Source organism: Anastrepha ludens, chromosome X (assembly GCF_028408465.1).
Source record: "Anastrepha ludens isolate Willacy chromosome X, idAnaLude1.1, whole genome shotgun sequence".
In the NCBI taxonomy this organism is placed as follows: Eukaryota; Metazoa; Arthropoda; class Insecta; order Diptera; family Tephritidae; genus Anastrepha; species Anastrepha ludens.
The window spans coordinates 65004195-65015652 of record NC_071503.1 but is presented as its reverse complement, the minus strand read 5'-3'; the positions used below and the strand labels follow the sequence as shown (position 1 = coordinate 65015652).

Sequence of the window (11458 nt, the reverse complement as noted above, 5' to 3'; positions counted from 1 at the left end):
AATATGAAGATTACAAAGGGAGCGAAATTTCTGAGTATCTTCGACTCCTTGGACACAATATCAGCCTCTAAAGAATTTTTACACATTTTATAATTTTTATATCATTAATAAATAATTTTTTGCTCTTTGGAAAAAAATGTATTTGGGAAAAAAGTCTTGGGAAAAACAGTTTGGATGAAAAAATGTGGGAACATTTGCCTTTGGGAAAAGTAAGCATTGGGAAAAAAGTTTTTTGAAGAATGGATTGGGAAAACTGGTCGGCATCGAACTGAAATACTCCATTTATGTTCGAATTTTTATTTTCATTTGTAGGCATCCGGCAATACTATACTGTTGTCATTCCAATGAATTCTTATACGCATTTAAAATTGGAAAGTGATTTAATTTTAATCATAATAATTCGAATACAAGTATAAAAATAAGTTAGTACACGCGGGTGTGTGTGTGTATTTAGAGAATTTAAGTGAAGTGTAGAAAAATATATATTGTTAAGTGCCAAACTATAGTGAAGTTTCGAGGGCACTTTGAAGGCAAATAAATACCAAACTATTATTTCCCGAATAATTGGGAGTTATAAAGATTGTTCCGGAAAAACTTTAGTATAATGTATATCGCGGCTAAAATTTAGTATAATGTATATCGCTTTGGAAAAAACGGTAAAAAGGGGGTGATAGAGGGGTGTATCCCCATCTTAAAACTGAAAACAGAACCTGCCGGAGGCTTATAGTTTTTAAGTAATTTAATGTTAAAGTACTATAATTTAGCGAAAAGTTGGTGTTGCCATACACCTGAAATGAAAACGATTTTTCGCACGCAGGGATGTTCAGTGGAAGGTTCATTGTAAAACTGCAGTATTTTTTGCTGTAATATAAAGTTGAGAAATAATTTTGAAAATAAAAACATACAACTCATTTAAACTTAAAAACAATGATATTAAGCGTATCACAAAAAATAATAAAGTAATTGAAATTAAATTAAATTAATTAACACAGTATTTTTGCGTGGAACTCTTTATCGCGTAGGCGGCCTTCGGCCGCGCTTCATAAAAATAACACTCATCAGTCCAACTCCGGCTACGCAATCCACAGTATTTTTGCGTAGAACTCCTTTTCGCGTAGGCGACCTTCGGCCGCGCTTCAAAAAAATAACCCTCATGAGTCCAACTCCGGCTACGCAATCCACAGTATTTTTGCGTAGAACTCCTTTTCGCGTGGGCGGCCTTCGGCCGCGCTTCAAAAAAATAACCCTCATCAGTCCAACTCCGGCTACGCAATCCACAGTATTTTTGCGTAGAACTCCTTTTCGCGTGGGCGGCCTTCGGCCGCACTTCAAAAAAATAACCCTCATCAGTCCAACTCCGGCTACGCAATCCACAGTATTTTTGTGTAGAACTCCTTTTCGCGAGGGCGGCCTTCGGCCGCGCTTCAAAAAAATAACCCTCATCAGCCCAACTCCGGCTATGCAATGCACAGTATTTTTGCGTAAAACTCCTTTCCGTGTTAAAACCATTGAACCCAAAATTAAAACGTCATATGCGTGTATGTAGTAAGCAGGCACAACAACCCCCATTCCCATCATTAACACTAAACTCAAGTACTTAATTTTTGTTTTCATTTGCAGGCATCCGGCAACACCATACTGTTGTAATTCCAGTCTTCTTCTTGTTCGCGCTTAAAATTGGAATGTGTTTGCATAGGCAAATGAATTTGCATTTAATTTTAATAGATATAATTAGAATATTAGCATAAAAATCGGTAAAAACACGCGTGGGAGTGTATATTTGGTGAATTTTAGTGAAATGTTAAAAAATATAGAGTGTAATGTGGCAAATTATAGTGAAGTTCCCGAGGGCATTTTGAATGTAAATAATTAAGAAATAGTTATTTCCCGAATAATTTAAAGCTATAAAGAGTGGTCCTTAACACCTCACTAACATCTCCACCAAGTTTCATTAAAAAAAACATTATAGTTTGCCAGAAATTCCAAAATATACATTGTTCTAAATTCCAGCCTATATCGCTTTGGAAAAAACGGTAAAAAAGGGGTGATAGAGGGGTGTATCCCCATCTTAAAACTGAAAACAGAACCTGCCGGAGGCTTATACCCGATTTACACACGTAGACATCTGGAAGGGAGACACTGGAAATTCTCTTTTCATGTCTCATTCGCGGCCACACGGGCAAAATTGTTTTCGGCAACATTTTGACATTTAATGCTTTAGCATCGTCTGGTTCGGATGTATTCTCGCACGCGCTTACATGTAAAGCGGAAAACGTTCGTCAACAATTTCTTAAATATATGAATGAAAAATGCAAACTGGCTAAATAATAAATAATTTGTTGTTTTTTTATTTAAATATATTTATAAATTATTGTACTTGAATAAAAAAAATTAAATTAAAAATCTTTCATACATAAATAATTAACTTAAAATTAACTTGAGTATCTAGAAATACGGGGAAAATTAGAATTCAACATAAAAATGCCCCATAATATATTTTAAATTATACCTACTTTACTAGCAAAAATAATCGTGCATTTCCCAAGCAGTGTTCGGATGTTTGTCATCTTTGTTATCTTCCGTTTGCTTGAAAACCAACACATAACTCAGAACCTTCTCCCACAAAAGGAGAAAACAAATGAAGCAACAGTCAAAAATTGCTTTAAGATTGGAAATTCGAATAAGAAGCACAAAGCGTGTCGCCAGTACAGGAGACAAATTCCCTTCTCTCTTCCGCGGCCGTCCTTCACCAGCGAACAAAATGTTTCCCTTCCAGTTGTCTCCTCGTGTAAATGGGCACTTATAGTTTTTAAGTAATTTAATGTTAAAGTTCTATAATTTAGCGAAAAGTTGGTGTTGCCATACACCTGAAATGAAAACGAAGTTCGCACGCAGGGATGTTCAGTGGAAGGTTCATTGTAAAACTGCAGTTTTTTTGGTGTAATTTAAAGTTGAGAAATAATTTTGAAAATAAAAACATACAACTTATTTAAACTTAAAAACAATGATATTAGGCGTATCACAAAAAATAATAAAGTAATTAAAATAAAATTAAATTAATTAACACAGTATTTTTGCGTAGAACTCCTTTTCGCGAGGGCGGCCTTCGGCCGCGCTTCAAAAAAATAACACTCATCAGTCCAACTCCGGCTACGCAATCCACAGTATTTTTGCGTAGAACTCCTTTTCGCGTGGGCGGCCTTCGGCCGCGCTTCAAAAAAATAACCCTCATCAGTCCAACTCCGGCTACGCAATCCACAGTATTTTTGCGTAGAATTCCTTTTCGCGTGGGCGGCCTTCGACCGCTCTTCAAAAAAATAACCCTCATCAATCCAACTCCGGCTACGCAATCCACAGTATTTTTGCGTAGAACTCCTTTTCGCGTGGGCGGCCTTCGGCCGCGCTTCAAAAAAATAACCCTCATCAGCCCAACTCCGGCTAGGCAATGCACAGTATTTTTGCGTAAAACTCCTTTCCGTGTTAAAACCATTGAACCCAAAATTAAAACGTCATATGCGTGTATGTAGTAAGGAGGCACAATAACCCCCACCCCCATGATTAACACTAAACTCAAGAACTTATTTTTTGTTTTCATTTGCAGGCATCCGGCAACACCATACTGTTGGCATTCCAATCTTCTTCTTATTCGCGCTTAAAATTGGAATGTGATTGCATAGTCAAATGAATTTGCATTTAATTTTAATAGATATAATTAGAATATTAGCATAAAAATCAGTAAAAACACGCGTGTGAGTGTATATTTGGTGAATTTGGCTGGAATTTAGAACAATGCCTATTTTGGAATTTCTGGCAAACTATAATGTTTTTTTTAATGAAACTTGGTGGAGATGTTAGTGAGGTGTTAAGGAACAATCTTTATAACTTTAAATTAATCGGGAAATAATAATTTTTTAATTATTTACATTCAAAATGCCCTTGGGAACATCAGTATAATTTGCCACATTACACTCTATATTTTTTAACATTTCACTATAAATCACCAAATATACACTCACACGCGTGTTTTTACCGATTTTTATGCTAATATTCTAATTATATCTATTAAAATTAAATGCAAATTCATTTGCCTATGCAAACACATTCCAATTTTAAGCGCGAACAAGAAGAAGACTGGAATTACAACAGTATGGTGTTGCCGGATGCCTGCAAATGAAAACAAAAATTAAGTACTTGAGTTTAGTGTTAATGATGGGAATGGGGGTTGTTGTGCCTGCTTACTACATACACGCATATGACGTTTTAATTTTGGGTTCAATGGTTTTAACACGGAAAGGAGTTTTACGCAAAAATACTGTGCATTGCATAGCCGGAGTTGGGCTGATGAGGGTTATTTTTTTGAAGCGCGGCCGAAGGCCGCCCACGCGAAAAGGAGTTCTACACAAAAATACTGTGGATTGCGTAGCCGGAGTTGGACTGATGAGGGTTATTTTTTTGAAGTGCGGCCGAAGGCCGCCCACGCGAAAAGGAGTTCTACGCAAAAATACTGTGGATTGCGTAGCCGGAGTTGGACTGATGAGGGTTATTTTTTTGAAGCGCGGCCGAAGGCCGCCCACGCGAAAAGGAGTTCTACACAAAAATACTGTGGATTGCGTAGCCGGAGTTGGACTGATGAGGGTTATTTTTTTGAAGTGCGGCCGAAGGCCGCCCACGCGAAAAGGAGTTCTACGCTAAAATACTGTGGATTGCGTAGCCGGAGTTGGACTGATGAGGGTTATTTTTTTGAAGTGCGGCCGAAGGCCGCCCACGCGAAAAGGAATTCCACGCAAAAATACTGTGGATTGCGTAGCCGGAGTTGGACTGATGAGGGTTATTTTTTTGAAGTGCGGCCGAAGGCCGCCCACGCGAAAAGAAGTTCTACGCAAAAATACTGTGGATTGCGTAGCCGGAGTTGGACTGATGAGGGTTATTTTTTTGAAGCGCGGCCGAAGGCCGCCTACGCGATAAAGAGTTCCACGCAAAAATACTGTGTTAATTAATTTAATTTAATTTTAATTACTTTATTATTTTTTGTGATACGCTTAATATCATTGTTTTTAAGTTTAAATGAGTTGTATGTTTTTATTTTCAAAATTATTTCTCAACTTTAAATTACAGCAAAAAATACTGCAGTTTTACAATGAACCTTCCACTGAACATCCCTGCGTGCGAACTTCGTTTTCATTTCAGGTGTATGGCAACACCAACTTTTCGCTAAATTATAGAACTTTAACATTAAATTACTTAAAAACTATAAGCCTTCGGCAGGTTCTGTTTTCAGTTTTAAGATGGGGATACACCCCTCTATCACCCCCTTTTTACCGTTTTTTCCAAAGCGATAGGCATTATACTAAATTCTAGCCGTGAATTTTAGTGAAATGTTGAAAAATATAGAGTGTAATGTGGCAAATTATAGTGAAGTTCCCGAGGGCATTTTGAACTTAAATAATTAAAAAATTATTATTTTCCGAATAATTTGAAGTTATAAAGAGTGTTCCTTAACACCTCACTAACATCTCCACCAAGTTTCATTAAAAAAAAAACATTATAATATAGTTTGCCAGAAATTCCAAAATATACATTGTTCTAAATTCCAGCCATATCATTCTTCGCATTATATTAAAAGTGAAAAGTTGGGGTGGTTTGCAACTTGAGAACAAGTTGGTGAACGCTTATCATCCGTGTTATTTGAAGGGTATTTCCAAATTTAATAAAATAGGCCCGTTTTACTTTTAATCGAGTTGATACCCATCCTTCTGGCAACACTATTGAAGCTGTATTGATGCATGATTAATTCATGGCATTAAACGGTTAAGAGTTTATTGTGGAGACACTGCACTTTTAGAGTTCGAAGCAAAATGTTCTCATTAAGAAACGCTGCGAAACGGGAAATAAGTTTTTTACAATTTTTATGCAACATAAGTAAGTAATACAATGCAATTTATGACATATTGTATCAGCGCATCGTGGGGAAGCAAATGCTGGCCATAAGATATCTAACCTTACTCTAGACTGACTTGTGAGGTTATATAACATGAAAGCAATGATTTGATAAAATGTTTCAAAACGGAAAATTATTTAGCTTAGGAGTTATTTAGCTTATGTAACATTATTTTTTGTTCTTATTTTTCTTGTATATCATAAATTGCATAAATTGGTTATTGTTTTGTTTTCAGGACGCGGTGCAGCTGCTAAAGCAACTACATTATCTGCTGTTGCTAATGGAAAGGTGGATTTGTGCAATATATATAAATTTTTGTCATATTATTTTAAATTTTAAAAAATACAGATTGTGGCAGTAATTGGTGCAGTTGTTGATGTGCAGTTCGATGATGACTTACCTCCAATTTTGAACGCTCTGGAGGTGGAAAACCGTGCCCCACGTCTAGTGTTGGAAGTAGCTCAACATTTAGGTGAAAACACTGTGCGTACTATTGCCATGGATGGTACTGAAGGTCTGGTACGTGGACAAACGGTTCTAGATACTGGTTACCCAATTCGCATCCCTGTAGGCGCTGAGACTTTAGGACGAATCATCAACGTTATTGGTAAATTTGGTGTAATCGAAAAATTCTGTCTGAAATAAATGTTTCTAAATCCTTAGTTACGAAAACACAATTTTTTAATTGTTATTTTAATTTAAGGTGAACCTATTGATGAACGCGGCCCTATTCCGACAAAGAAGACTGCCCCTATCCACGCTGAAGCTCCTGAATTCGTTGACATGTCGGTAGAGCAAGAAATTTTGGTGACTGGAATCAAAGTTGTTGACTTACTAGCTCCCTATGCTAAGGGTGGTAAGATTGGATTGTTTGGTGGCGCTGGTGTCGGCAAGACTGTATTAATCATGGAACTGATAAATAATGTAGCTAAGGCTCATGGTGGCTATTCAGTGTTCGCTGGTGTTGGAGAGCGCACGCGCGAAGGCAATGACTTGTACAATGAAATGATTGAGTCTGGTGTAATATCACTAAAGGATAAGACCTCAAAGGTCGCTTTGGTATACGGTCAAATGAACGAGCCCCCAGGTGCTCGTGCTCGTGTAGCGTTGACTGGGTTAACTGTTGCCGAATATTTCCGTGACCAAGAGGGCCAAGATGTACTTCTTTTCATCGATAATATTTTCCGTTTCACCCAAGCTGGTTCTGAGGTATCTGCTTTATTAGGCCGTATTCCATCTGCTGTAGGTTACCAACCAACTCTAGCCACTGACATGGGTTCTATGCAGGAGCGTATTACAACCACGAAGAAAGGTTCAATCACCTCTGTACAGGCTATTTATGTGCCAGCTGATGATTTGACCGATCCTGCTCCAGCAACAACATTTGCTCACTTGGATGCCACAACAGTGCTGTCGCGTGCAATTGCAGAACTCGGAATTTATCCAGCTGTGGATCCTTTGGATTCTACTTCCCGTATTATGGATCCCAACATCATTGGTCAAGAGCATTACAACGTAGCACGTGGCGTGCAAAAAATTTTGCAAGACTACAAGTCGCTGCAAGATATCATTGCCATTTTGGGAATGGATGAGTTGTCTGAAGAGGATAAACTTACAGTTGCACGTGCTCGCAAGATACAACGCTTCTTGTCGCAGCCATTCCAAGTTGCTGAAGTTTTCACTGGCCATGCCGGAAAACTAGTGCCGTTGGAAGAAACTATTAAAGGATTCAATCAGATTTTATCAGGCGAGTATGACCATCTTCCAGAAGTAGCTTTCTATATGGTTGGACCCATTGAAGAAGTAGTGCAAAAAGCCGAACGATTGGCAAAGGAAGCCGCATAAATTAATTTAAGAAAGAATTGTGAGTGGCAGTTGCTAAGGAACACTAGGTTAGTGGATGTGAAATATAAACGTAATCCTGAACATATATCACTTAAATAGATTTTTTTTTATTTAACAGAAGGATAATATTAATATTTAAATTGAATTATAGGCATTAATTTCCTTACCCCAACAGTGGGTGAAGGTCCAGAATATCAATCGTTCGTACTAATCCGAGCTTACCATTTTTTCCTCGACTATAGTGGAAGTCGATCCCGTATTCGAAAAACTAGTAAAGAGTTACCATTTTTTTTTGTAAAAGAAAACTACATGTTTTGGGTGATGAAATCCATTTGATTTTAGTCAGGTTTGCAGTTAAATCCGAAACAGCTGATTGTTAGACAACAGAAATTTCTATTTAATTTTTTTTATTATTCAAATAAATTTCTAATAAATTAAAAAAATTTATAGGTAGGCTACAGCTCTAACTTCCAGGGATATTGGCTGTGTCATTAATGTAAAAATAGGAGATTATATCTTAACCTTGATGGCTCGAATGTAATTATAAATGGGAGTTTTAAGTGGGTTAATTGGGTTGTGGTTGTTTAAGACGATCTAATTCTGTGAAGTACCGGATATTCGTTAGATGTGTGGTGCAATGTTGACAGTTGCTATTTTGCTTAGCAGGTGTTACGTGTTACGTTTGTGTGGCCACGGCGAAGGCGAAGGAAAACAAGAAAAAATATTTTTCGTACAGCATACCAGTGGCTCCAGAGGTAAAATACGACGTAGTATAGTTTGATATCGTCTGACATTTTGAGTCTACTACTGGGTGTGCGGTATTGTGTTCCACTTTTGAGGCATCTGTGTAGAGTATTTCGTAATTGTGTGTTCGAACTTGGGAGAGCAGTTGATTGAATAATTGTAGATATATGGTGTTAGGAGTTTTGTCTTCTTTTAAATATTGTGATCTCTGTGCTGCATGACTTACGGCCAAAGAGTCATGGTAGGTATTTTTTAATGTTATGCTTATTAATATGGCTACGTAACGTAATTGAGCCAATGTTATGCGGATTTCACGAGACAGCTCTTCATCTTCAATATGTGCGGGTTGGCCTCCGATAACGGCATTCAGGAGTCGGGATTTTAGGAAGAGTCTCTCGATATATTTCGTCGTTTACTGCCTGTCTGTATACTGTGCGGGCTAGTAGTTGTAGTTGTGTTTTTTTCCTGGATCTCGTCAGTGTAGTTTAAGAGATGTCTGCTGACACCCAAGTAGAAATTGCTTGCTGAGCACTTTGCTGTGTTCCTTAACCGGGAGCATGGAATGCTCGTTGTGGAGGTATTGAAGGGGGCATATCATTAGGCAGCTAGTGGCTGTCCTGATGGCTAGTGTCAGGTGACCATACGGGTGCCGCGTAATTCAGAACCGGTCGTCCAATTGCTTAAAATGTCGCCATCACCATTTCGTTGTATTTGCCCAGAGTGCTACCGTTTAACAACTTGAGGTTCTTCTTGCTGTTTTGGACCTTCGTGACAAATGAGTTGTGTGCGCTGAAAAGGAGAGCAAACTTTCGAAGGTGACGCCCAAAATTTTGAGATTATTAACGGTCAGTATTGGGTTGTTATCGACTTTCACCTTTAGCTGTAGTTTGACCGCTTTAACCGAATGTGATCTTAAGGTATTATGGTCCATTCTCGTGTAATCGCTTTTTTCAGCGCATCCATACTAGCATTTTTTTTAGTCCTCACTTTGCTCTCCAAAATGGACTAGATGGAATAGTCCATCGGATTTGCGTCTGGCGAATTCGAAAGCCATTGTGTGGACGAAATGAAGTGGTTCACACGAGCTTTATGAGACGGTGCCCAGTCCTGTTGGAACGTTCATGGTCTACGACCGAAATGTTTGGGTGTATACGGCTCTAAAGCAGCTTCTAAAACTTTTTCCCGATAAGTCGCATTCACTTTGACATCAGGCTCGATAAAAACGATTGCTGAGCGTCCATCAGCGGTCATTGCGGCCCAAACCATTACTTGCGATGGGAAATTGCTTCGACTGGCCATACGTAGGCTCAAATTCTCGTATGAGCGTTTGGTCAAGTAAACACGATCGTTTTGAGTGTTTTTGAACTGCTCAATTGGGAAATTGTTTTCATCAGAAAACACAATGTTAGGAAATTCGCCATGTTCGTGCAAGCGCAACAACTCCTTTGCTCATTCGTACCGAACTTCTTTTTGCTGAGGTAAAAGATCATGTGCTTTTTGGAACTTGTAATCCTTGATTTGGAGCTAATTTTTCAATATGCGTCGCATGCTGTCTTGCGATATTTTCAGTTCTTTGGCCATTTTTCTTCCACTTCGACGTGGATTTCGTTCAAGTCGAGCCTTCACTTTCCGAACCATTTCTGGCGTTGTTGCGGTGATTGCGGTCCATCTCCATAGCCATTTGCAATGCTATCAGTATCATTGTAACGTTTTATAGTGCGATACACAAACATTTTATTCACTTTGAGGTGACTGAGCTCACGAACAATGGCTGGTTGTGATTTTCCAGCCAAATATAAGGCAATCACACTATTACGTATGAATTCCATCACAGAAAAAAAAAACAATTCAACAAAACTGAGACGCAAATGCTTTTGATGGCTCATAAACAATAAGTTGAACTGCCATTAGAACAATTTTGACGTTGATGTCATGAGCTGTTTTACAAATACAAGCAGTGTGAAGTTGGCAACACTTCATATCGTTAACCCTGTATTTACTTACCCCCTGTCACCTGCTGCCCGGCAGGATATCACCCTGATATTGGTGCGCTCATCAGGGTTGAAAACCGATTAATAGTAAGTGACTTTGCGCATCACGATCTTTGGCATTCAAGCCTGCCAAATGATCCTAGGGGCAGAGCAGATAGACGATTCGACAATCAGCACTGTAAACGACGACGCCCCCACGACAGTCGGTTCTACGTTACCGAAACGACCCGGATTTATATCCGGCCAAGGACTGTCACTCCAGCAGCATTCCCGGTATGTAAGTATGGGGAATGTTTATGCTGCTACAACAACAACGACGCCCCCACTAGGGTAGTGGGTAATTGTAGCAGCTCGCCTGACATCACAATGGCGCTAGCAATAGCAACCTGGCGACCTATGCTATCACTTGCATCAGACCATTTGCCCATTATCATCTCTATCGAGAAACCTGCCGACTTTGTTTCCGCGGATCACCGGTCATACATCAATTTTAAAAAAGCTGATTGGACCAGATTCGCGAAATTTACTGAAGACATCTTTGCACTCTCCCGATTCCTACCGATGTGCGCGCAGGCGAACGCGCATTCCGCAAGGTGATCACAGCCGCCGCCGCGGCTCACTTCATACCCGCTGGAAGGTTCCGAGACATACGTCCCAATTTCCCAGCTGAAGCAGCTGTTCTGGCGAACGAGCGTGATCTCCTACACCAGGCCGATCCAGGGGATCCTCGGATAAAGGATCTCAATTCTGAGATTCGGCAACTGGTAACCTGATAGAAGCAGACTAAATGGGAGAGCATTAGAAGTCCTGCAACTTCACCTCTGGTGTGAACGAGCTCTGGTCCACCGTAAGGTCCCTGTCAAACCCGACGAAGCACAACGACAAGGCGGATATCACCTTCAACGGTCGTACTTCGTCGGATCCGAAGAGATGCGCCAGC

The 11458-nt window shown here is 39.3% G+C and overlaps 1 protein-coding gene across 1 annotated transcript; it reads left to right on the top strand.

Moving 5' to 3' along the window:
• Positions 1-5806: 5806 nt before the first annotated feature.
• Positions 5807-7879, top strand: LOC128869164 (ATP synthase subunit beta, mitochondrial). Its single transcript, XM_054111655.1, has 4 exons — positions 5807-5919; positions 6174-6226; positions 6287-6545; positions 6642-7879. Exons 1-4 carry the CDS (start codon positions 5856-5858, stop codon positions 7781-7783), a joined length of 1518 nt encoding a protein of 505 aa, XP_053967630.1. The 5' UTR covers positions 5807-5855; the 3' UTR covers positions 7784-7879.
• Positions 7880-11458: the final 3579 nt, after the last annotated feature.

Coding starts and splice junctions, on each gene's coding strand:
- LOC128869164 (XM_054111655.1), top strand. CDS start 5,856: ATGTTCTCATTAAGAAACGCTGCGAAACGGGAAATAAGTTTTTTACAA. Junction 5,920..6,173: donor ACAATTTTTATGCAACATAA/GTAAGTAATACA, acceptor TTTTGTTTTCAG/GACGCGGTGCAGCTGCTAAA. Junction 6,227..6,286: donor CTGCTGTTGCTAATGGAAAG/GTGGATTTGTGC, acceptor TAAAAAATACAG/ATTGTGGCAGTAATTGGTGC.